General features: G+C 37.9%; 1 protein-coding gene across 2 annotated transcripts in view; it reads left to right on the forward strand.

The window, feature by feature from the left end:
- Positions 1–711: 711 nt before the first annotated feature.
- The window catches only part of TRPC1 (transient receptor potential cation channel subfamily C member 1), a 168,863-nt gene continuing 141,746 nt past the window's right edge, over positions 712–27,828 (forward strand). The window contains exons 1-4 of one of the 2 annotated variants that reach the window (XM_036349191.1): positions 712–936; positions 5,906–6,060; positions 15,122–15,223; positions 19,992–20,194. In XM_036349191.1, coding sequence (XP_036205084.1) covers positions 858–936; positions 5,906–6,060; positions 15,122–15,223; positions 19,992–20,194 — 539 coding nt within the window. In that variant the 5' untranslated portion in view covers positions 712–857. The remainder of the gene's footprint in view (positions 937–5,905; positions 6,061–15,121; positions 15,224–19,991; positions 20,195–27,828) is intronic. The other variant, XM_036349190.1, reaches the window with a different exon arrangement.

Raw genomic sequence — 27,828 nt, forward strand, 5'->3', positions numbered from 1 at the left:
GGCACAGGGACAGGAATGACCCGACAGTCACACAGGGCTGTCCATTGACGTGAGCCCTCACGGTTCAGCCGCCCCGCAGCCTGTGGGCTTCCGCGCAGCAGGAGGCGGCGGGGAGGTAACGGCGCTGAGCCGAGCTCCGCCGTCCGAAGCCTTCCAGGTCAGTCAGCACGCCAGCCGGGACCGGTAGACGCGGACACACCGATAGGCCCCGCCCACTAAGACAGGCCCCGCCCATCAAGACTGGCCCCGCCCACCGCTAGAGGACTAGCTCCGGCTGCGTCGCTAACGCGGGGCGGAGGGTGACGAGAGGAGTCGCGAGAATCTCCTGGGGGCGGCGGTTCCCACGGTCCTGGACCCCGACGCTTGCAGAGCTGCCTCTCGGGACTTCCCACGCACCGCTCCTCCGGCTTCTGCCTGCCCGCCGTCCCCCGCGCAGCCCCTGCGGCTCAGGCACGGCCCCGCGCTCCGCCGCCCTGGCGCCCGCTACTCTGTCGTCCCCAGACCGGCGCGGACCGGTTCGGCCGGGGCGCAGGCGGCTGGGGAGGGGTCGCGGGCCCTGGGGCCGCGCTGGTGCCGCCACCGACCTGGGGCTGTCGGTGGAGGGTGAGTGCTGGCTCCCAGGAGACGGGACGCTCTTCGGGGCCAACGGGCCGCGCGCGGAGGCAGCCGTGGGGCCGACCCATCCCTTCTCGGGCCCTGCGGCGGGGCGGGGCCTCGGGTCGCGGCCCGGGTCTCCCGGCCTGCCCCCTTCGTGGGGCGCGACGGTGGCGGCCCTGTGTCCGAGCGCGGATCCTTCTGGCGCCTCCTCCTCCTCCCTGCTTTCTTCCCCATCCTCCCCTTCATCGCGGAGCGAGGTGATGGCGCTAAAGGATGTGCGGGAGGTGAAGGAGGAGAACACCCTGAATGAGAAGCTTTTCTTGCTGGCGTGCGACAAGGGTGAGAGCTCGGCCCCGTTCTCCGCTCCCGATGCTCTTGTCCTCCACACCCCTCCCTCATCCTCCGCAGCCTCAGCTTGGGGCTCTCCCTCTCTTGGCACCGGGCGCCTGACCCGCCGCCCCCACCGCCTCTCCGGGGCGCCCCCCGCCGCCTCTGCCCTGTGAGTGCGCAGCTGGCAGCGCGAACAGCGGGCGCGGCCCTCAGTTGCGGCCGCTGTGCCCAGGCGCTGGCCGCGGTCGCCGTGCTGGCGTCCTGTGTTCAGGCAGCGCTGTGGGGGCGCGGACCCTAGGATTTTAGCCCTGCCTCTGCTGCTGACTACACGAATGACCCGGTCTCTTTGGGGACTTAGTTTTTTCCTGTTTAGAAGCCCAAAGGGCTTGTCTAGTGTGAAAATCCCATGACCTTGCTTAAGGTGCCTCGTGTTTGTGGGCTCTCGCCTGTTTTCCCCGTCTTCATTAAAATCTTACTTGTGTTACAGTATTTTAAGTTCAGCCACCCAGTGCCTTGGTGTACAGTGACTGTTATGTCAGAATCCTAGGTGGAGACAGACAGGACTGAAGAAATATTCCCAAACTTTCTCCAAATTTACAGAACAACTTTGTTCATGCTTTTTATTGGAGAAGATTTATTGCTTCTGAACCTTCTTTGAGAAATAAAGGTAGTACAAAATAATTACAGGGCAAAAATGTGGACGATATTTAATACTTTTCTTAAAAAAAAAGATTCGTCACTTTTATGGCCATATAAAATCTCTTCACTCAAGCATGCTTTCTTTTGTTGCATATAGTAAATGGAATGGGAAATTGATTGCCCTAAGACTAATTTTACTTCCTATGTGAAATACTATAAAATTTATTTTTCTACATTTATTCAGCTTGCCTTTGTTGACCTAAAAATAAAAGTTATTTTACCAGCAAAAATGGGTTTATTTGGGAACAGCAAAGAAATGCAATTCAGGACAAGTAAGCTACAGCAAAAGCCATTGGCAAGGCCAACGAACAAAGGAGAGGAAAGTTTTATGGAGAAGAAGGAAGTTGGGAAGGGTAGTTTTGAATAAAGTTCATTGGAAAAATTGAGAGTTAAGGGCGGTGATGGTTTCTCATTGGCTGGGAATGTCAATTTCTTGTAGGAGACCTAATGTACATCTTTTATGTTGGGGCCTACCATTGATGATTCTTTCCTGTTGAGGATTTTTCTGTTGGGTTCTGTAATTGATAATCAATTCATCCTATAATTTGACTCCTGGTACTACGTATGAGCACCCGCTCTGGCCTGACACTATTTCAAGTAAGATTTCCCTTTGTTAATTTTCACACCTTCCAATGGCTATGCTCATTTAGAAAACTCAGTTTAGGATCATGCAGAATTCAAGAACATAAACTCAAAGGGCAGTTTTACACTATGAAAAGATTAGCTTCAGAGGATATTTTGTATGTGGGAGTTTTTAAAAATATTTTTATTGATTTCAGAGAGAGAGGGAGAAGGAGAGATAGATAGAAACATCAATGATGAGAGAGAATCATCCATAAGCTGCCTCCTGCACACCCCCCCACTGGAGATCGAGCCCACAACAAGGGTATGTGCCCTGACTGGGAATGAACCATGACTTCCTGGTTCATAGGTCAGTGTTCAACCACTGAGCCACCTGGTATTTTTCATAAGTGTCAGTGACCTCTTACTGCTTTAGAAGTAGGATTTGATTTACATAATCTTTTACAAACACATTGACTTATAAAGGTCACCTATGTCAGCCACTTTTATGTTCTTATGTAATAGTATTAAACTATAATATGAAAACATTCCTTAAAGTCCGGCATGGACACAACTTTGAATTGTCTTGGAAATGTAAAGAAGCATAATATATGACTATAACCTCACAAAAATCATTTTGGATTAGGTAAAATTGCTTAGTATTACTGGAGTGGATTGTATAAGTTCTTTTCCCTAAAGAAACTCTCAGAGGGAATGGAAGATTCTGTTGCACTAGAATGAGTAAATCACTGCTGCATGTCCCCCAGCTTACTGAGCTGTGGTTATTTTAAAGCAAACAGAAAGTATGTCAAGAAAGGGAATTTGATGTTCCTGTCAAACTGAGGAATATGGTTCGAGTAAGTACTTGTATGTTGTGTGTAATTAATATTATTGCATGACATATTTACTGGTAAAAGAAAAGAATGTTTTAATATATGATAGTTTTGTAGCCTGTCCAGTAGTGCAGTTGAAATAGCTTGGTAATCTCTGTCAGCTTCCCATTTTATAAGATTATTAAGATTCTTGGAGAGATTTGGCTTTTGGGAGTGGGTAGAAAGTAAATATGCATGCTTTTTTTTTTTTCCCATATAAAGTAAAAAAAAATTAAGGAGAGAGTAAGTAGGTATTTTCTGTTTCAGGTATGTTCAAATGAGCTCTTGGGTTAGGTTGAGGAAAATGGCTTATTTTTTACACTATGGTATTCTTTTACATGTAAAAAATAAATAGGAGTTACAGCAGTATTTTTTTACATGTTTGTATTCACTAATATTGTTAAACCTCTTTTAGTATCACCCAAACCAAATCTGCAAGAGGAAATTTCCTGAAGTAGCTATAGTTTCCACTATTACATTGGAGCTTTTGTCAAACCAAATGGCAACTGTTTGCTAAAACAACTCTTTGGGTTAGAGTGCATATACTTTTTATAGATGCTCTCATTTCATCCTCACAACCCAGTGAGCTATATTTGTTGTTATCCCCATTTTACAAATAAGAAAAATGAGAATTAGCAGAATTTTAAAATTATTCTGCCTAAAGTTGCATTAGTTAAGAAGTACAACTAGGATATATCTTGAGCCTGCACTATTAACCACTATGTTATATTGATCTCGTTTTAGTTGGGTGAATGAAAATCATTTGTGTTAGAAAAGACATGTTCACACTTGGACTTACTAGTTGAAAATTAAACTCGCTCTCTATGAATGTTTTATAAACCTTGCTTTCCGTGGGTCAAATTTATCCAATAAAAGTAAAAAACTTTAATAGCACCAGAGCAAATCTACTGTAGAACATCTATGTTTTTTATCCTTTTCATTTAGCAATCTTACTCTACATGAACAACATGTTCATAATGCATTATACTTAGAAAGAATTCCTAAAATAAAAATTGTGGAGATGAGGTGGTTATGTGTATGTTAGTGGATGAGTGGGCCTTTGAAAGATATGTACAGATTAAGGAGTAAAGAAAAAATTAGAAAAGAGCCTGGCCAATGTAGCTCAGCTGTTGAGCATTGACCCAGCAACCAAGCGGTCACTGGTTGGATTCCAGGTCAGGGCACATGCCTGGGTTGCAAGCTCCATCCCCTGTGGGGGTCCTGCAGGAGGCAGCCAATCAATGATTTTTCTCTCTCATTGATGTTTCTATCTCTTATCTCTCTCCTTCCTTTTCACTGGTCTATCTGTATGTTCACTATCAGTTCAACTTATGACTAAAAGTTTCACTTTCTGAAGTGTTTGATAAGTTTTTGCCATAGAGCATGAGTGTCTATTCGTAGTGCTATGAGGAAAATATTTCTTTTTGTGATTAGTATTCTTAAGGTAACTAAGGAAATGTGGCATCAAGAAAATTATGGTTCAACTTCTTCCAAAATGCATGGGGGGCTTTAAAGTCATTGATTTCAAATAATACCACTTTCCCTGTTTGGGTTGCTCAGTTGTTAGAACATTGTCCCATTCACCAAAAAGGTAGTGGGTTCATTTCCCAGTCAGGTCAGGGCACATACCTAGGTTGCAGATTTGATGATCGAGGATCAATGTTTCTCTCGCTCTTCCTTTCTCTCTAGAAATAAGTGAAAGCATATCTTCAGGCGAGGATTAAAAAATAATAATAATAGTAAATCTGTTTGAAATTTTACCCCTTCTCCCCCAAATGTTACTTTTTTTAATTCACTCATTTAGTCAAGTTTTAGGATTTACTTTTTCTGTATTATGAAATAATTTCTTTTTCCTCTGGTTTTCACTCTGTTCTTTTCTGCAGTTTTCTTTTGTGGTGGTTGTTTTGCTTTTTTTAAAATTCATAGGTGTCTAAAGAACAACTGTATTTGCAAGTCACTTAAAATGGTTTATATTATATTTTAAAAGTAAAATGAAAAGAAACAAAACTCTGCTTTCTTTGTGTAGTTAATTAGCATTTCTCTTGATTTATTTCCCTTATTACTGCACTAGTTGGTCAGCAGACAAATATAGTGGGCCCTCCATGAAAATGATTACCTTTGGCATTATTCTCATTTTTTCCTATTGGTCAGCTGTTTTGATGTGGGCTAGAGTTAGGCAGAAGGAAATCTGCATGCTCTTGACAGGTTAAAATTTTACTTTGAAATATTCTGACTTTCGCCTCTACCAGCATTAATTCCACTCCTGCTTTAGAGTTTTGTGAGTTGGGTGTTCCCTGGTCATAATCTAAACAGTTTCATTTATGAGATAAGGGTGTGTGTGGGGGGGGGGGCGGGGGGGAGAAGAGGAGAGGAATTTCAGGCATTTTTTGTTGAGCATATACTAGTACACATTAACACTGCTTTTCCAAAGTATGTAAAATGTCTTCGTAATATCCTGAGCTTATTACTTGATCTCATAATTATTTTGATGTATGAGTAAATGTGGGTATGTATTTGAGATGTAAAACTGTAAGCTTATAATTTTTCTAGCTTCCAGTCTGTATTTTTGGACATTCTTTATTGCTTAAAATATCTTCTAAAAGTTTCTCTCCTTATCATTCAGTTGTGAATTTTAAACTAGCAACTTTCAATGTTTGCAGCTGATGTACATATTATTTTACCAAGATAGTAGTTTTTAGCAAAGAAATATTCACATTTTTGCATATTTCCATATACAAAAATGAGTTTAGGTTTTAATCTTTTAAATTAACAGGCTAAGTTTTCTTTACAGTCATTCACTTTCAATATGTTATGAATGTTAAATTGTGTTTGTATTTGTTATTTAGGTGACTATTATATGGTTAAAAAGATTTTGGAGGAAAGCAGTTCAGGTGACTTGAACATAAATTGCGTAGATGTGCTTGGGAGAAATGCTGTTACAATAACTATTGAAAATGAAAATTTGGATATACTACAGCTACTTTTGGACTACGGTTGTCAGGTACAAGGCTAGATACCTTTATTTTGTAGCTTCTAAGTTCTGTTAGATGTGCCATGTTTTCTTCTTTATAGTTCCCTCTCTTCCTGTCTCCCTCCCTATCTTCTTTTTTCCCCCCTTTTCTCTTTCTTCTCTTTCACTTTTAAATTGATTTTGACCCATAAAAAGTTCTAAAAACAAATCTAAAGCCTATTTTTCAAAGTATAATATTTTTACTTGATTTATTTTTTTCTCCCAACTTTTACGCCCCTCTCCCTTATGTGTTTTACATCTGACAGAGAAAATTATCATGACTTATTAAAGGTGACTTTGTTTTTCTTATTTATATTATGATATATATGTACATAATATTATATATCAAGTGTTCTAGAAGTGTCAGGGGAAAAGATTTTTCTGTGACCCATATAATTTACAAGCATAAGAACAAAATGCTCCTGACTCACAAAGCAATTTTCAGTTTGACTTTGATTTTCTCTTAAGTTTTATTAAATTTTCCTTTTTGCCTGAAACTTAATGTTTACTTATAACTAAAGGTGAATGAATTTTTTTAACTGGAAAATACTGACCTTTTATATCTTTATCAGTTAGGGTAGAAGAACAGAGATGCATATAAGTCTTGAAAGAATTCAGTCAAGAGATTTTGAAAGAAATTTAATCATATTCTTTTTTTTTTTTTAGTTTGCTTAGTATGGGATTTAGCACATGAATTCTGGCTTTTTTTTCTTTCACATAGTATGATTGATTGCTCTGTTGTAGCTTTAACTTAATGAGGCATATATATATATATATATATATACACATATATACATATATATATTTTTTGAGTGGCATCAGGAAGCACTCAGAAGATTTAAAAAAATATAAATAGGTTAGTTATATGGACAACATGGTACTGTCTCTGTATATACATACTTAGATAGAGAAAGAAGTTGCTTTCCCAGCAATTTCAGTTAATCAGAACATCAGTGAGACTCAGGAAGTAAGTAAAAAGTACCTCTGAGCAGCCGGAGCCTAGAAGTTTCTGACATACAAACTTTGGTCAGAGGAATACTTCTGGAGCCCGTCTTCAAAGTCTATATTTGTTAATTTTAGATTCTTCTTTAACAAACTTAATTATTATTTAGTTTTCTAATCCATAGAGAGAAGTGCAACAGAAGGGGCATGAGGACTACAGAGTCCAGTGCCTCTGACTATTTATTAAAGAGGTCAACAGCATTACATACATGGTAATCCCTGAGGGAGCTATATGTTAGAATAATAATTAATGTTTATAACAATGGTCCAGAGTCAGTAAGGAAAAATTAAATTATATTCAGTGCCTATTCTTTTAAGGAAGAATATATACAGTACTATTAAAAGCAGAAAATTTCCATCAAAATAGTTTACATTTCAAAGTGAAATACTTAAAGGCATAGAAAATAAGGTTATAAAGGAAGTCCTGGATGATTTTTAATAAAGGAGGTATTATCGTATAATAATTATTTTTGTCTTTTTACACATATGACTCTCTATATATAATCTGCAGTGTATACATGGTTTTTTCACACCCCTGATTACATTTGAACATCATAGCCAGCCTATATAGATGTTTCATTTTATAGATCAGAAAACTGAGGCTCATGGACTTTAATGTATTGCCCAAAGTTCTAAAATAAGGCCAAACCTAAGATATATTTTGATCTTCTGACTGCAATTTTCATGCTCTCTTCAGTTCATTGTGTCCACTCAGGTTACCTATGTCCTATCTATAAATCAACAAGTGTCTAAGGCCTTTGATTGGGTGTGATTGTAGAAATGAATACATAAAACATAAGTTCTGTATTAAAGGATATTAAAAGTAATTGGACAGCATGGATGGAACTGGAGAGCATTATGTTAAGTGAAATAAGCCAGTCAATGAAGGAAAAATACCACATGATCTCACTCATTCATGGATAATAGAGACCATTATAAACTTTTGAACAATAATAGATACAGAGGCAGAGCTGCCTCAAACAGATTGTCAAACTGCAGCGGGAAGGCCGGGGAGGGTTGGGGGGCAGGAGGTAGGGGGGTAAGAGATCAACCAAAGGACTTGTATGCATGCATATAAGCATAACCAATGGACATAAGACACTGGGGGATAGGGGCGGCTAGGGGAATGTCTAGGGCGGGGGTAGGGGGTGGGGGAATGGACACATATGTAATACCCTTTGTAATACTTTAAGCAATAAAAAAAAAAAAGTAATTGGACAATGAAAATACATATGAATTTCAAGTCATTTGAAAAAACAAAAGTGTATTTGATAAGTGCTAAGGGGTAATACTACTTGAACGTTGTATATTGCTTTAAGTGTTTTCATATATTTTATGTTGTGTTACTCTTATGGTTCTCAACTGGATAATCCCCCTTCCCCTCCAGGGACATTTGACAATGTATGGAGACATATTTGGTTTCACAACTAGGGAGTGGGTTACTACTGGCATTTGATGAGTAGAGGCCACAGATGCTGCAAAACATCTTACAATGCTCAGGATAGCTTCCACGACAAAGATTTATCTGGCTTAAAATGTCAACAATGCCACTATTGATAAACCCTGTTTTATACTTAAACTTTTGTAGTTTATAATAAATGTGTTAGAAACATAGAAAAGAGAAGATCACTGTGGATTGGAGCTATTAAAGGTTTACTGGAAGAGTGTCAGTTGAGCCTTGAAATCTTAGTAATTACTAATATGTATATAGTACTACTGTGTGCCAAGAACCTTTAATGTATTCAGCTTCCTTAATCCTCACAATATTCCTATCAGATAGGTACTGTTATAATCTCCATTTTATAAAGGAGGAAACCGAGGTACGGAAAGATTAAATAACTTGCCCAAAGTCATTGTCTAAATCAGGGGTCCTCAAACTTTTTAAATGGGGCCAGTTCACTGTCCCTCAGACTGTTGGAGGGCCGGACTATAGTTTAAAAAAAAAACTATGAACAAATTCCTGTGCACACTGCACATATCTTATTTTGAAGTAAACAAAACAAAACGGGAACAAATAAAATATTTGTATTTGCATGTGGCCTGCGGGCCATAGTTTGAGGACCCCTGGTCTAAATGGTAGAACTGGAACTTGAACCCAGGTTCTGGCTCCAGAGTCCATGCTTTTTACCGAGTATTTAAAATTACTCTCAAATGTGTAGATAGGTCAGGAACAGGGGATGTGGACAAGAATTAGTTAAGTAAACAAAGGCATGTGCAATTGTATCCTCAAGACAGTGAATTGATTTCACCTGTTTAAACAAAATATTTGGGGTGGATAGTAGTGTGAAGTATCTGGAAAAACAGCTAAAAGGAAACTGATGAAAATGGTCTGATGGCCAGGCTAAGGAATTTGGGTTTTATGAAAGATAGTGGGGTCAAGAAATGATTTTTGAGCCCTAACCGGTTTGGCTCAGTGGATAGAGCGTCGGCCTGCAGACTGAAGGGTCCTAGGTTCGATTCCGGTCAAGGGCATGTACCTTGGCTGCGGGCACATCCCCAGTGGGGGGTGTGCAGGAGGCAGCTGATCGATGTTTCTCTCTCATCGATGTTTTTAACTCCCTATCCCTCTCCCTTCCTCTCTGTAAAAAATCAATAAAATATATTAAAAAAAAAGGAAATGATTTTTGAGAAAGGATGTGTTATGTCCAGTAGTATTTTAGAAAAACTATTATAGTGGTTGTGTTCAGTATACATGAGAAAATGGAAAATGGGGAAGGCAATAACTTGGTGAGCAGTTTTGTAATCCAGACATGAAGAAGTTAAAGCCTGACTGGACTAGTGGCTGTAAGAATGGTGGGAGGTGGGGAATGGCAGATGTGAGAAATGTTATGACGGAGAATTGACAGAATTTAGTGACTATTTAAATTTGGAGGGGAGAATTGAGGAGTCCAAGATGATTTGGAAATCTTAAAAATGGGTCACTTGGAGGCAGAAAAAAGAATAGGAAATTAAGAGTAGAAGTCAATCTTGGGGCAGAGAAATGTGAATTCTGGTTTTGGCCTTGTTTATTTTGGGGCTATCAGGCATCCTCCAATAGACAGTTACAGATGAAGATTTCATCTCTAGGGAGTTGTCGGGCTAGAGAGAAAGAAGCAGCAGTTATGGCCATGGACATTGTGAGAATGAGTGAATGACAACAGAGAAGAGCAGATGACTGGTGCCAGCTCTTTCTCAGGGAACATCTATATTAATAAAGGGCACTAAAAGGGAAGGGTATCATTGAAGGCGTCAGGACAGTGCAGCATTGTAAAAACCAAAGAAACAGTTTTAATATGTTGCCTAGAAATCAAGGAAAATGAGGAATTTTTGAAATTCACGTCAGTAGAACTAAGAAAATGATGCACATGGATTTGAGAAGTTTGATAAAGTGAGAGGAAGAAAACTTGAGTGGAAAGAAGATAGAATCAAGCCCAGTTATCAAAGAGTGAGAAAATATCTCATGTTTGGGGAGGTAGGGACTAGGACTAGCATGTCGGCGAATGAAGGACCAAGGTCCTACAGAAGACAGAAAGCATTAAATAGAATACTAGGGTGGACTATTTAGCTTCAGAAAGGAAGTGGCTTCTTACTCTGAGCTTAAAGGAAAGAGTATGTGAATTGAAAATTCTGAGGTGAGAAGGAAGATAGCAACCTCATTAATACATAATAAGTATATAATTGAATATGTTTTAATAAGTAATGGTCCAATATCTGTGAGAAATTGGGGAGCAAAACTAAGGACATTTTGTATATCTATAGATATTTTTTACTTATTTTCATTTAAAAATATATTTTTATTGATTTCAGAGAGGAAGTGAGAGGGAGAAAGAGATAGAAACATCAATGATGAAAGAGAATCATTGATCGGCTGCCTCCTACATGCCCAACACTGGGGATCAAGCCCACAACCCCGGCATATGCCCTGACTGGGAATCGAACCATGACCTCTTGGTTCATAGGTGGATACTCAGCCACTGAGCCACACTGGTGAGGGCTTATAGATATATTTTTTTTTAATTAAATCTTTATTGTTCAGATTATTACATTTGTTCCTCTTTTTTCCCCCCCATAACTCCCCTTCTCCCAGTTCCCGCCCCACCCTCCGCCCTCACTCCCCTCCCCCTGTCCTCATCCATAGGTGCACGATTTTTGTCCAGTCTCTTCCCGCATCCCCCACACCCCTTTCCCCCCCAAGAATAGTCAGTCCATTCCCTTTCTATGTCCCTGATTCTATTATAGGCACCAGTTCATTCTGTTCATCAGATTATTTATTCACTTGATTCTTAGATTCACTTGTTGATAGATGCATATTTGCTGTTCATAATTTGTATCTTTACCTTTTTCTTCCTCTTCCTCTTCTTAAAGGATACCTTTCAGCATTTCATATAATCCTGGTTTGGTGGTGATGAACTCCTTTAGCTTTTCCTTATCTGTGAAGCTCTTTATCTGACCTTCAATTCTGAATGATAGCTTTGCTGGATAAAGTAATCTTGGTTGTAGGTTCTTGGTATTCATCACTTTGAATATTTCTTGCCACTCCCTTCTGGCCTGCAAAGTTTCTGTTGAGAAATCAGCTAACAGTCGTATGGGTATTCCCTTGTAGGTAACTGACTGTCTTTCTCTTGCTGCTTTTAAGACTCTCTTTATCTTTTGCTCTTGGCATTTTAATTATGATGTGTCTTGGTGTGGTCCTCTTTGGATTCCTTTTGTTTGGGGTTCTCTGCGCTTCTTGGACCTGTAAGTCCATTTCTTTCACCAGGTGGGGGAAGTTTTCTGTCATTATTTCTTCAAATAGGTTTTCAGTATCTTGCTCTCTCTCATCTTCTGGCACCCCTATAATTCGGATGTTGGTATGCTTGAAGCTGTCCCAGAGGCTCCTTACACTATCCTCGCATTTTTGGATTCTTTTTTCATTTTGCTTTTCCGGTTGGGTGTTTTTTGCTTCCTCGCATTTCAAATCATTGACTTGATTCTTGCGCTCCTCTGGTCTGCTGTCGGGAGTCTGTATAATATTCGTTATTTCAGTCCGTGTATGCTTAATTTCTAGTTGGTTCCCCAATATAGCATCGAGGGTCTCATTAGTTTTCTTGTAGATCTCATTAAGTTTATCAGCGGCTTCTAAACAGTTCTTGAGAGACCTTAAAAGTGTGGTTCTGAACTCTATATCTTCCATTGACAATTTTGTCCTGTTTCTTTGTCTCCGCATTTTGTTATGCTTCCTTGGTGCACCCCCTAGTGGTCTTTGTGCGCAGTCTTATAGTTAAACCTTGATTGTTGTAGCTAATACCAGGGAGGGTTTGACCTCCAGGCCAAGTGGCTATGAGAATCAGCTGTGTCTGCAGTGAGAGAACTTCTGTCCTCTAGGGAGGTGCTAATCTAGCCTTTGCCTGAGGCTATCCGGCAAATGCCTCTGTGCAGGGCTTGGGCGGGGCGGGTGGCACAGGATCAACAGGGTGGGACGGAGAGAGCAGTTATGGCGGCTCTCAGTCCTGTCCCCAGGGGCTCTGCCTCTCTGAGTCCCAGCGACTGCTGCAAACCTCGGAGAGAAAGCTGCACTCGCTCTGACCAAAGCCAGACAGTCCTGCTTCTCCCGTTTGAGTCTGGGTCCCTAAAGACTCGCCTGTATCTGGAGCTCAGAGTCTGCGACTCCCTCCCGATTGAAAACGCCAACCGCGCCCTCCGCTGCCAGCCCGCTCCGCGCACTCCGCACCTCAGAATTTGACTTCAGCACTGCGCCTCCTCTGAGTGTCCGTATGCGTTTCTCTTTCCTCCTAGTTGTAGGACTTCCATTCAGCTAGCGTTCCTGTGGTTCTGGGTGATGTCCATTCCGTTTTTTAGTTTCACTTTTGAAGTAGTTGTTCAAGGCAGCAAACTCCGGCGTTAACCTATGCCGCCATTTTGGTTCCCTCTCTCGGCTTATAGATATTTTTAAAATAACTTAAAACATTCTCTTCAGACATGGCTTTTTTATATAAGTAAATATTTTTATACTTGAAGCTTATCCTTTATCAAACTGTGTATCTGAATATAATTTAACTTTATCATCATAAGTGGGAATCACTGAGAATGTAGTCATTTAGTTTCTTAAGATAGCCTGAAACTAAACACATTTGTCTTTACATTAAATGGCTTCAGACTGCTGTGTGTGTGTGTGTGTGTGTGTGTGTGTGTGTGTGTGTGTGTGTAATGATTTTGCTATACTGATATTTTCTCTTTTCAATGGTCAACTTTAGCAGTTATTTTTTTCTTCCTACTTTGTTGGTTTTAGTATAGTTGTTCTCTTATTCAGTAAAGACTTGAAGGGTACTTGGGAAAACCAGATATTTGTCATTTATAGAGGCAATTCCTTCAGGGAAATAATGACCATGAAGTTAGTTTATGACCACTCAGTATGGTTTTTTGGGAGATGTGCAGCTGGACCCATGGTTATATCTCAGATCACTGGAGTTACTTAGTATTTTGACTTAGCAGTGGCATTACTATAGTTAGTTTTATAGGTTAAAATTTAAAATCAGAACTGAAATGTTAAGTAGTAAGGAACATATAGTTCTTTTTGGTTTTTTGCTTCACCTGACCAAATACAGTAAAGACTAAAAACCCAAGAGAAATGTTTACAGAGAAGAATAATAATAATGCTAGACTTTAAAGAATAGGCTACAGCCCAATGAGCCTTAAAAGTTTTAGGGGATAAAATAACAAATTAACTTTCTTATGAGGGTAGGGAGTTTTCCTGTGAGAACACAGAGGTGGTTTCTAATAGTTGAATATGGCCCCCAATCCTATTTTGGGGATGCTTACTCCTATTTTTTAGACATCCACACATAATGTCTGTCATTTTTAGTCCTATTTTTAAAAAATATATTTGTATTGATTTCAGAGTGGAAGGGAAAGGAGAAGAGAGAGATAGAAACATCAATGATGAGAGAGAATCATTGATCTGGCTGCCTCCTGCATGCCCCCCACTGGGGATCAAGCCTGCAACCTGGGCATGTGCCCTTGACCGGAATCGAAACTGGGACCCTTTAGTCCTCAGGTCGATGCTCTATCCACTGAGCCAAACCGGCTAGGGCTAATTTTATTTTTAAAAGAATGTTGATCAATAGTTGATAAAAATTATAACAGTTTTAAAATACACAGATTGAAAGTAATCAGGGCATTTTCTTAGATTAAATCATTACTTATCTCTATGTTTTCTTCCTGCCTTCATGGTTTTCCTTTAAAAAAACATCAAGCCCAGATTGTGGCTCAGTGGTTGAGTATGGACCTATGAACCAGGAGATCAGGGTTTGATTCCGGGTCAGGGCACATGCTCAGGTTGCAGGCTTGATCCCTGGTGTGGGGCATGCAGAAGGCAGCGGATCAATGATTCTCTCTCATCATTGATGTTTCTATTTCCCTGTTCCTTCTGCTCATTGAAATCAATAAAGAAACATAAAACATTAAAAAAAAACACCCCAAAACCTGATGTCACAATTTCCAAGTATCATAATAAAACTGTATGCAGACTTTGTTACAGAGAGTTGAAAGTCCCCATTTGCTCAGCCTCTAGTTATTTTTTCTTGCTGTCGAAATTAAAGCTTCAAAATTAGCTATAGTTTGGGTGTAAAACCACAAAGTCACTTTTCCCTCCTAAGGACATTGTAGCCTAGTTCTTTGTGGTTTTACTTGATTAGATCACTGATACTAATTTCAGTCTTGTACCATTTCGGTCAGCCATGTATATTTTCGAGATGAGAACAGAGAGTGCCCCCTCTATGTATTTTCCATTGTCTGCTCTCTTCATGATTGCATTGATGATCATTTTTATTAGATTGAACGCAATTCTTTACCTGTAGTTATAGTTTTTGGCAATTTCTCTTTTTTTTTTTTGGCAATTTCTCTTATAGATTTGTAATGTTAAGATTCGGTCAAAGCAAGAAAATGTACTATTTGGACAGGCTAAATTTTTGAAATTCAGTACTACTGTATATAATACAGTTTAATTTTAAAAAATAGTTTTATTTATGAATTAGTGAAATAAATACTTTTTATCCTCCATTTTTATTTTTAACTTTTTTTTTTTTTTTTAAAGTCCACAGATGCACTTTTGGTGGCAATCGACTCTGAAGTAGTGGGAGCTGTTGATATACTACTTAATCATCGACCAAAACGATCATCAAGACCAACTATAGTAGTTAGTACTGTTAAATGTTTATTAATTTGGATTTTTAAATAAAAATAAATCTCCTGCCCCATTGCCATCTTTTTCTTCCCCCAAATTTATTTGTCTTAAGGAAATAGATCTCTTTTACTCTGTAAAATATTGCTTTAAAGTCAGTAGACACTTGCAAAAATAATATTGTTTTCAGGAAACCTTTTTAAAATTAATGATATTTCCATAATTTTGTCAGTATGGACCAGTACTTTTAGTTTGGAACATTCTGCAGGTTAAGTTGAAGATACAAATTAGTTTCCACATGAATTTAATAATTAAATGTAAACAGTAAAACCATAAAACTTGAAGAAAATGTAGGTGAATGTTTACTGACTGGTAGTAGAAGGATGTTCTAAGCATAAAAGCAATGGCTGTTTAGAAGGTAAATTTCTGGAATTCGGTCATCAAGAAAAATTTAGAAAGCAGGTGGATAACTGGCAAAAGATATTTGCAGCATATATCAGAAGTTCATAATCTTAATATTAGACAAATTGATGAAAAACACCAAAATCAGAAAGGACACAAAAAAACTCAGAAAAGAAAATATAAAATACTAAACCTTACTTATAATCAAATACAAGATACTAATATTTACTTATCAAATTAACCAAGATTTTAAAAAATAATAATCACTGATGCAAAGGAGTAGTCTAGTTTCCTACATCATTGGTTAGGGGGGTGTTTTGAATAGCACTTTGGCAGGATGTGTCAGAAAAAGGAAAGATGTTCATATTATTTTTTTTAAAAAATATATTTTATTGATTTTTATGGAGAGGAAGGGAGAGGGATAGAGAGTTAGAAACATCGATGAGAGAGAAACATCGCTCAGCTGCCTCCTGCACACACCCCACTGGGTATGTGCCCACAACCAAGGTACATGCCCTTGACCGGAACCGAACCTGGGACCTTTCAGTCCACAGGCCAATGCTCTATCCACTGAACCAAACCAGTTAGGGCTGTTCATATTCTTTTACCTAGTGCTTTCTCCTCTAGGAATTTGCCTATGAAATGGTCAGAAATGTGGATAAAAATGTTAATTGTAATCTTGTAGTAGTGAAAAAACCTAAATATTTTAAAATTGAAGGTTGGAAATATAAATAATGATGTATATATTTAAATGGCACTTTTTAAAGAATATTTAGGAACACGGAAGAATAAAACCTAGGAAGTGACAAAAATGAGAATAGTAAACTGTATGTGTAATATGATCCAAGGTTAAAAATATGCATACAAAAGGAACTGTATGGAAATGTAGCAAAATGTTACCTAGTGGTAGCCATCTTATTGCCAAATTAAGGATTTTTTTTTTTTTACTGTTTTTATTTTTCTTTATTGCTTTTGTAATTAGGAAGATATTCATTAACAGTCAGATAAATTATTTCTTTAAACTGAGATATTGGTTGCATACAAAAATTTTAAAATTATATTACTCATTATTGGTGAGGATGTAGTGAAACAAGCAAACTGCTGGAGTGTAAACTGGCTATACTCAGAAGAAAAGTATTAAGAAATAATTATAAATTGCTTGTAGATTATCTGGCATTATCTGAGAACAACGAGAAACTGCTAAATTGCATACTTTATCATGTATTAGCTAAAATATTCTACTCAAATCTAGACTATTAAAAAGTTTGTGTGTGACTTTCTCCAGAGGATGGTATGAACTAGTGTAACTGGTGATAAGAAACCACAGGAATAGAGAAAAAAAAGGGCTAAGAATATAGCCCTTGTCCAAAGGATCAGAAATATCTATAATCCTGTTCAATTTTCTGTCATCTATCCTGCAGTTACTGTCCTATTTTGGTATACCTATTCCACTTTCTTGCATTTAAACCCATTTACTTTCTTGGCGGGGAAAGGAGGTGTGCCATGCAGGTTATTGGAGCAAATGACTGCTATTATTTCATCACCATGACTACTACCAATTGAATCTTGTGTTGCAAGGCTGTGGTAGTCTTCACCTGTTCAGTAAAAGAACACTTTCTACTTTATTGCTAACAAACAAGCGTTTGCTTGAATTCTTCCAGTGACAGCAAGATCAAATTTTAATAGCCTATTACTTCTAGACAGGCATTGTCAAATATTTTCCATATATTTTTTAACCATTTCAGTGAATTCATTATTGGCTTATCAAAATTGTCTTTTAATACATTTTGACTTTCATCTACAGAGTTTTTTTTAGCATGTTGATTATATTAACAATGAAATTATGAACTTTTAGCTATGTCTTTGAGTGTTTTCATATAGTTAAATGTTTCATAGGAAAAATGAGGACCATTTTTCTCTTAAGGGACTGAATATAACCTCCTTTTTAAAATAATATGTTTTTATTGATTTTTAGAGAAGAAGAGTGGCCGAGCTAATTTTCTCCTTTTTATAACCAATAATAGGAGGGAAAAGGGCTAAGTTCTTAGATTTCTCTGGAATTTTAAATAAATTTATTAATTTGAAATCCTGACTAAATAAATGGCAAGTATATAAAAGAGGGCCAAAATGGGATATGTACGTTAGAAAATATTAAAATTTACCAGTAATCAAAGGAAAGTAAATATTTCATGATAGTGTTTTTTATTCATAAACTGGGAGTGATCATACTGGTGAGTAAACCTTAAGAGTGAAATGAGTAAATTCCTATATTATTGGTAACATAAGCTATTAAAGAACTTTGGTAATATTTATCAAGAATTTTAAAGCTATTTGTGGCCTTTTGATCTATAATTCCATGTTAGGGGTTCTATGTTAATGAGATAATCCTAAATTTTTTTTTTTTTAAAGCTGTATTCGCCCAGCTGGCATAGCTCAGTGGTTGAACATCAACCAGGAGGTCACGGTTTGATTCCGGGTCAAGATACATGCCTGGGTTGCGTTGTGGGCTATACCCCCAGTGGGGGACGTGCAGGAGGCAGCTGATCAATGATTCTCTCTCATCATTGATGTTTCTGTCTCTCTTCCCTTCTCCCTTCCTCTCTGAAATCAGTAAAAAACATACATATATAAATAAAAGAGCTGTATTCATAAGGATGTTTGTGGTAATGTTATTTAAATTAGCATAATAAAATGTCTTGAAAATACGGTCTATGAAATTCCTTACATTGAATGCAGGATTCTGTACATGATTTTTTTCCTGAAGATTCTGGGCTGTAGCTTTATGAGATTATTAAAAGTGTCCTTGATCTTTAAAATATTAGGGACCATTGTTTTAATTATTGATGCCAAATTATTTATGCCAAAGATAGACAAAGGCTCAGAAAGGAATACTATAAAATGGTTTTTGGGTAGTAGGAATTATGGGTATTTGTATTCTTTCTGTTTTTCTATATTTTTCAGATATTTTATAATGTGTATGCACTACTTTTACAATGTTAGTAAAAATTATATAACAAACCGTGAACTTGATCAACTAATACTATGGAATGAAACAACTCTCAGGGAAACCTCTATGAAAAAGTGAGAAGTAGTGGAAAGAATATGCAATAATCATGAAATAGTCAACCTTCTTATTTAACCTTGATTCTTTTTAAAAAATGTATTTTATTGATTTCAGAGAGAAAGGGAGAGGGGGAGAGAGAGATAGAAACATCAATGATGAGAGAGAATCATTGATCCGCTGCCTCCTGCACACTCCCTACTGGGGATCCAGCTCCCAACCTGGGCATTTGCCCTTGATCAGAATCGAACCTGGGACCCTTCAGTCCACAGGTTGACACTCTATCCACTGAGCCAAACTGGCTAGGGCAACTCTGATTCTTTATTTGCTAATGATTTTTCCTTTGTGTCATGTCATGCCGACATCAGCCCCATGAGCCCATGTAGTGAAGGTGCTCAGGCTCCAGAGTAATACAAATCTGGTTTCTGCTCTGCAGTTTGCCATTCTATTGTGTACCTCAGGCACATTAACTTCTCTGAGTCTCAGTTTCTTTTTAGGATTTTACTGCTCAGTGCTGCAGGGTACTGTGGGAATTAAATGAGATGATAAGTGTAAAGTGGCTATAGTAGCTATGATTGTTACTGTTTTTAAGCATTTGGAACAAAGTAATAGAGGTAATGATTGAGAATATGTAGATAATTATCTATAATAATAAAAGCGTAATATGCTAATTAGACCAGACAGCTGAACGACCTTCCGATGTCCTTCCAGACGACCTTCCAGATCAAGCTGGGGCTGCAAGGGCCGAGGCATGCTGCCACGGCTGTGAGGGCCAAGCCCCTTGCACAAATTTCGTGCATCGGGCCTCTAGCACAAAATAAAGAGTGCCTCCTATTTACTTATCCCTTTTAAGTAGCTTCATTGCTGTCAATGTGACAAGGTTTGCCCCAGAGGTGGAATTTTTAAAGTTTTTCTCAAGCATTTATGGTCTGCTTATTTTTAACATTTCTGTTTTTTCATTTTATTCTTTTTTCTAAAATCTTGTTCTTTATCCTTATGCATGTTTCCATAATCTTTTGAAAGTTAAATACTTTTTCCAAATGTATTTCTCTAGATATCTTTTTGTTAGGAAAACGGAACTTTATTTATATGAATGTTTTCGATTGAAGATTTTGTTTGTCATTATTATATTACATTTATTAATTAAAATTAAGTTTTGAGGTTTCAAAAAAATTTCATCCTGGCAAAATGTTTATCTTATTCCTTATAATAATTATGTTCTTTGTGCTTTCCAATTTTTTTTTTTTCATTTTATTCTTCAAATAATTGTTTTCTTGAAGTCACAAATAACTTTTGAATGTTTATATAAATATTTTTCAGAAACTAATGGAGCAAATTCAGAATCCTGAGTATTCAACAACTATGGACATTGCACCTGTCATTTTAGCTGCTCATCGTAACAACTATGAAATTCTTACAATGCTGTTAAAACAGGATGTGTCTCTACCTAAGCCCCATGCAGTTGGCTGTGAATGCACATTGTGTTCTGCAAAAAATAAAAAGGACAGCCTCCGACATTCCAGGTTAGAAAATTAAGATTTTTGACAAATAGATGTGTGATGCAGTAGGATACATGCCAATGAAATGTTTTATTGCTCTTTTTATGTAGCTTTTAAGAAATATGGTACTGGGATGACTTGTAAAAGTCAAACTTCTAGCTCCTTTGCTTAATACAATGAGTTCTGCATGTTTTAGAAATGTTTACTCAATGATGATTAGGAAACTTCTTCAAATTATGAATAAGATTTATTTCATACTCCTGCCTATGGGAGCTGGGGGCACTGTTTGCTTTTTAGAAATAGAGTTTATTAGTCTAAGAGAATTTCCAAGTAGTAGAAGGGATAGAGAGATACCACTTTCTATCCTTTTATAACAAAAATTGTTTACTATCTGACTAAATATTAACCTGTAATGCCTCTTACTTTCCCTCTCACATAGTACATATTTAAGTCTATTTCTCTTCCCGTTCTCCCCAGTTGAAAATAGAAAGAACAACTGAGGAATGAATAAACAAGGAAGTACCCTATCCTGGACAAGTTGAGTAAGGTCACACATGTTGAATAAGGTGTATGGTTCTGGGCCAGACTAGAGAACCATATACCTTTTCAGCATAAGCGCACACACATTTACTATGAAATATGTGGTCTGGAAGTCCCAGGCAGACTACTGATAAGCTGTGTTCAGTTAAGGATTATTGTACAGTGTATATGAAATTAGCTTTAAAACTGTAAAATATCCACCCTCTCTCTTTCCTCATCTTAAGAATAGATCTTTGGTGGATTGATAGTCACAAATTCATAAATTGGGAAAGTTTCTTGGAAATCAATTTAATGTGTATGTGCAGAGGTCAAACTGGAATTATTTTTCTATTTTCAAATCTATTTTACAATGAGGCCCATGTTTCTCTTCGATAAGATCTGGTTGACAGCTGACTATATTATTAACTTTTTAGTTTTAAAATGACTAATCTGTGAAATGACAAGAAGAAATTATCTCTAAGGATCCTTCTAGTTTTGAAATCCTTTCTTAATATTAACTATAAATATTTTCCAAATAGTTTGCTTGTTAAATGTTTGTAGTTGAAGCTACTTGGGTGGCGGGTTGGGGCTGGAAAGAAAGCTGCCTGGCTTGGTTTGGAGTGGCAGGAACACTGCCTGGCTTGTTCTGAAAGCTTGTATAGGAGCTGTGGCTTGAGTGCAGGTTTTAAGCCTGAATAAGAATTAAAAGGTAAAAGACATTTGATGCAGAAAGTACAATATGTGATTGTGGTTTATTAGGAGAACTGCAAATGGTTTGATATATTTGCAGATGAGTTTGAGAAAACATTTATAGGAAAGGTAAAGGTCCAAACTAAAGTCATTTTCAGGAATTGCTAAGTAGACCTGCAGAAGAAAAGGAGACTAACAAAACAAGTAAAATGAGATGTAAGATCAGTGAAGTTGAAGTCAATGTTAGCATTAAGAAAGTGAGGCAATCTGTATTTTTAAATTTCAGATGGTGAAATTTCAGACGAGGGTAAGTTCTAAGGCAGTAATGGCGAACCTTTTGAGCTCGGCGTGTCAGCATTTTGAAAAACCCTAACTTAACTCTGGTGCCGTGTCACACATAGAAATTTTTTGATATTTGCAACCATAGTAAAACAAAGACTTATATTTTTGATATTTATTTTATATATTTAAATGCCATTTAACAAAGAAAAATCAACCAAAAAAATGAGTTTGCGTGTCACCTCTGACACGTGTGTTATAGGTTTGCCATCTCTGGTCTAGGGTCAGTAATTTTAAATGGGTTAGGGACGCATAATGGATCATTGAGTTTAGTAAACCATTTTCAGTATGTAATTGCTGTGATTTGGTTTTAGTCTCAAAATTTCAAATAACTTTAAGGGAGATTTGGAATCTTTATTATTTAAAGGAAGACAATTTCAAAAAGTTGAGAAACACTGAAATTGCGAGAGTTAGCAAAGTAGTGGACTGCCAGTTATATTTAATTTACAGAAGGGTTTTGTTTAATCTGTACAATGTATTTTATAATTTTGAATTTGAATGTCTGTAAGCCTTATGTACACTCAGTTTTACTCATGTTATTACCCACTTAGCCCCTGAAAACAATTGAATTTGTAAAACCTAGTACAAATCTCCCAAGAGAATAGGATGTTGACATTGAGAAAATCAGTGATCTATAATACTAATCTTAGGAATATGGAATTCTTTTATTAAAAAGTACATATTTTAGTTATACAAGTAATGTCTGAATAAATCCGTAAATCCTTGTAAAACTTCTAACTTTAATTTTGGTCAGAAGTCTCCTGACCAACTCTAATTTTCCTCACCTCTACAGAGCTAACCACTATTACCAGTTTGATGTTCTACATCTGCTTCTGAATGGCTAATATTCTCATTAGCCATTGTGACTCCTCAGTCAAAACAGCATGGTACCGGCATAAAAACAGACATACTAGTAAAGATGGATGGAACAGCATAGAGAGCCCAGAAATAAACCCACACCTTTATGGTCAATTAACCTATCTCAAATGAGGCAAGAGCATACAATGAAGTAAAGATATTCTATACAGTAAATGGTGTTTGGAAATTGGACCGGTATATGCAAAAAATGAAACTAGACCATCTTCTTACACTATACACAAAATTAAACTCAAAATAAATTAAATACTTAAATGTTAGACTCAAAACCATAAAAATCCTAGAAGAAAATGTAGGCAGTAAAATCTAGGACATTTTTCTGAGCAATATTTTTTCTGATGGGAGGTCATTATTCACCAATGATACATCAGATAAGGAGATAATATCCAAAATTTCAGAGAACTTATAAAACTCAGCACCAATTAAAAAATGGTGGAAGGACCTAAATAGACATGGCTCCAAAGAGGATTTAGAGATGGCCAACAGACATATGAAAAGATGATCAACATTACTAATTATCAGAGAAATGCAAATTAAAACCACAGTGAGATATCACCTCACACCTGACAGAATGGCTATCATCAATAAATCAACAAGTGCTGGCAAGGATACAGAGAAAAGGGAACCCTTATGCACAGTTGGTGGGAATGCAGATTACTGCAGCCTATAGAAAACAGTATGGAGTTACCTCAAAAAATTAAAAATGGAACTGCCTTATGCCCCAGCAATTCTAATTCTGGGAATATATCCAAAGAAACCCAAAACACAGATTCAAAAAAATATATGCACTCTTATGTTCATTGCAGTGTTATTTACAGTAGCCAAAATATGGAAGCAGCCTCAGTTGCCCATCAGTAGATAAGTGGATAAAAAGGTTGTGGTACATTTACACAACGGAATACTACTCCACTGTAAAAAGGAAGGAAATCTAGCCCCGGCCAGTTTGGCTAAGTTGGTTGGGCATTGTCCTCTGCACCAAAGGGTTGCTGGTTCAATTTTCAGTCAGGGAACACAGGAAGCAGCCAATCAGTGTTTCACTCTCACACTGATCTTCTTCTCCCTCTCCCTTTCTCTCTCTCTAAACATCAATAAAAATATTAAAAAGAAGAAGGAAATCTTACCTTTTGCAATAGTATGGAAGGAACTGTAGAGTATTATGCTAAATGAAATGAGCCAGTCAGAGAAAGACAAGTACCATAAGATTTCGCTTATATGTGGAATCTAATGAACAAAATAAACTAACATACAAAATAGAAACAGACTTATAGATACAGAAAACAGACTGACAACTGTAAGAGGGGAGGGGTATTGGAGGATTGGGTAAAGAAGGTGAGGGATTAAGCAAAGAGAATACAAAACTCTTAGCCACAGACAACAGTATGGTGATTACCAGAGGGAAAGGTGGGTGGGAGGCTATAGCAGAGGGTAAAGGGGGCGGGGGGGTGGTAAATGGTGATGGAGGGAGACTTGACTTGGGGTGGTGAACACACAATATAATATACAGGTGATTATGGCATTGTACACCTGAAACCTATATCATTTTAGTAACCAATGTCATCCCACTAAATTAAAAAAAAAAGTGACTCTTAACTGCAGTTGTTAGGTTGGAAACTGAAGTATCATCCATGGCTGTCTGTTAGATGTTGAAGTTATAGATTTCCACTCCTAGTTTTTGTTTCTGTTTATGAAGATTGAATTCAAGTTTCTTCTCCTATTTCATTAATTTTGCCTATCTGTTATTAATCTTGCCTCATCTACTCCAGTTCTTCTGGTTGTCCAAAAATTTAGGTTGAATCATATGAAATTACTGTTTTAAAAGTGCTGGGGTCCAGCCCCAATGGGCCAGGGGTTCTCAAAGGTGTGGACAGAGTCGGTGAAGAATGAAGGACACGGAGACAGCGTTCAGATGATCAGCATAGCTCTCTTTAGTCTCCGTGGATCTTCCTGTGCCTGCCTGAGGCCGCAGAGAAAGATCCAGAGGCAAGCTGAGCCTTTATTTTATAGTCAGAGGTAAACAAGGTAGTAGTTACCAGAGTTACACTGTTCTTGTGAGTTTCACTTGTTTTGGCAGCACTTCCTGAACCTCCCTCAGCCCATTAGCTTCCCAGATAAGATCTAGGGAGGGTTATAAGGTCAAGCCTAATTATGCTAAGAGGACTGTGCCCTCCAAGCTGGGACTTGTTTGTGACTTTGCCAACAGGTCAGTCCGAGGCTTAACCCTATAGCTGCTCCCCACATAAAAGTACTTGGGACAATATGGGATTGCATATTTCAATATTATTCTTGGTGTGGATTAAACCAAAACACCAGAGTTATGTAGAATATCACATAACTCCACAGGTCCCAAAAATATTATTTTTTTAAAATATTGAGACTGATGATTTATAGTAAATGTATATAGTTATACTAGAGTCCCGGTGCACGGGTTTGCGCACCGATGAGGATCCTCAGCCTGGCCTGCACCCTCTCCCAATCCGGGACCCTTTGGGGGATGTCGGAGAGTTGGTTTCAGCCTGATCTCCGCAGGCCAGGCTCAGGGACCCCACCAGGGCACGAATCCCTGGGCCTCTAGTATGCATGTAAGATCTTTGATTAATCTGTTCCCATCTTCCCCTCTTCCCCCTTCTCTCTGAGATTCATTAGTATGTTCCATGTTTCCATGCCTGTGCGTTGAGCGTCTGACCCCTGGTGATCATTGCACGTCGTAACTACTGACCGGTTTGGCCATTCGGCCAGTCACTCGCTAAGGCTTTTATATATATATATATATATATATATATATATATATATATATATATATATATATATATATATATATAGATATATATAGATACCATCATCATAATCTAGTATTCTAACATTTTCATCACTTGAAAAAAGTTCTCTTATGCCCATTTATGGTCAATCCCTGCTTCCATCCCCAGCTCCAAGCAGTCACACTGTAGTTGCAACTGGTCCCCAATCTTAGTCTATATCGTTTTTTCTTTTCTAAAAATGTTACATAAATGGAATCCATATGTTGATTTATGTCGGTAGCTTCTTTCACTTAGCATAATTTTTTAGGGGCATCCATATTGTTGAATATGTTAATAGTTTGTTCTTCTTAATTGTTGAATAGTATATTGTAAGGAATAGTATTTTGTTTCTTCATTCATTAGTTGATGGGCATTTGAGTTATTTATAGTTTTTGGGAATAAACATTGATATACAAGTCTCTGTGTGACCTAGTAGACAACCTAGTAGAATTACTGGGTTGTATGGTAAATGTATGTTTAACTTTTTAAGTAACTGCCAAACTTTTCCAAAGGGGTTGTACATTTTACATTCTTACCAGTGATGTATGATGGTTCTGATTCCTCCGCATACTCACGAACATCGATATTGTTAGTCTTTTTTTTATCTTAGCCGCTTTAGCAGAAGTGTAGCAGTATCTAATTGTGGTTTTAATTTGCATTTTCTTCATGTCTTTTCCTTTTTAAAAAAATCATTATTGTTGAGAATATTACAGATGTCCTTCTTTCTCCCCTCCTCACCCCCCCTCATTTCCTCCCCTACCCAGTTCCCGCCCCACCCCAGGCCTTCACCACCCTATTGTCTGTGTCCATAGGTAATGCATATATGCATGTAATATCTTTGTTTAATCTCTTTCCGCCCAACCTCTTCCCTCTGAGAATTGTCAGTCCGTTCCATTTCCATGCCTCTGATTCTATTTTATTCACCAGTTTAATCTGTTCATAAGATTTCTTTTTTTTTTTTAAATATATTTTATTGATTTTTTACAGAGAGGAAGGGAGAGAGATAGAGAGTCAGAAACATCGATGAGAGAGAAACATCGATCAGCTGCCTCCTGCACATCTCCCACTGGGGATATGCCCGCAACCCAGGTACATGCCCTTGACTGGAATCGAACCTGGGACCTTTCAGTCCGCAGGCCGACGCTCTATCCACTGAGCCAAACCGGTTTCGGCCATAAGATTTCTTATTCATTTGATTATTAGATTCAGTTGTTGATAGATAATGTATTTATTGCCTTTCTACTGTTCATATTTTTATCTATTTTTCCCTCCTATTCTTCTTCCTCTTCTTAAAGGATACCCTTCAACATTTCATGCAATACTGGTTTGGTGATGATAACTTCTTTAGATTTTTCTTATCTGCAAAGCTCTTTATCTGACCTTCAATTCTAAATGATATCTTTGCTGGGTAGAGTAATCTTGGTTGTAAGTCCCTCCTATTCATCACTTTGAATATTTCTTGCCACTCCCTTCTGGCCTGCAAAGTTTCTGTGGAGAAATCAGCTGACAGTCATATAGATGCTTCCTTGTAGGTAACTAACTGCTTTTCTTTTACTGCTTTTAAGATTCTCTTGTCTTTAGCCCTTGGCACTTTAATTATGATGTGTCTTGGTGTGGTCCTCTTTGGGAACCTCTTGTTTGGGACTCTCTGTGTTTTTTGGACTTGTAAGCCTGTTTCTTGCACCAGGTAGGAGAAGTTTTCTGTCATTATTTCTTCAAATAGGTTTTCAATATCTTGCTCTTGCTTTTCTTCTGGTACTCCTATAATGCGAATGTTGGTGTCCTTGAAGTTGTCCCAGAGGCTCCTTACACTTTCTTCATATTTTTGGATTCTTTTCCCTTCTTGCTCTGCTGATTGGGTGTTTTTTCCTTCCTCATATTTCAAATCCTTGATTTGATTCTCAGAATCCTCTACTGTTGAATCCCTTTAAATTATTCTTTATTTCAGTTAGTGTGTACTTAATTTCTGACTGGTACTTTTCCATGTGTTTGGCATTATCACTAAGATCCTTGAAAGTCTCACTAAGTCCCTTGGAGGTCTCAAGAGGATTCTTAAGTAACCTTTTAACCATGATTTTGAACTCTATATTCAGTAGTTTGCTTTCTTCCATTTTTTTCATTTGTGGCATCTTTCTTTGTCTCAGCATTTTGGCTGCTTCCCTGTGTTTGTTTCTATGTATTGGGTAGAGCTGCTATGTCTCCTTGAGTTGGTAGAGTGGCCTTGTGTAGTAGGTGTCCTAGATGGCCCAGTTGCTTAGCCTTCCCAGTCACCTGAGCTGAGCACTCAAGGTGAACTCCTTTATGGGCTGTGTGCACAATCTTGTTGTAGTTGAGCCGTGATTGCTATTGGTGTCACTGGGAGGAACTGACCTCCAGGCCAATTGGCTGTGGGGACTAATTGTGACTACAGTGGGAGAGCTGCTGTGCAGGAGACATCCA

This window comes from Myotis myotis, unplaced genomic scaffold (assembly GCF_014108235.1).
Source record: "Myotis myotis isolate mMyoMyo1 unplaced genomic scaffold, mMyoMyo1.p scaffold_m19_p_2, whole genome shotgun sequence".
Taxonomy (NCBI): domain Eukaryota; kingdom Metazoa; phylum Chordata; class Mammalia; order Chiroptera; family Vespertilionidae; genus Myotis; species Myotis myotis.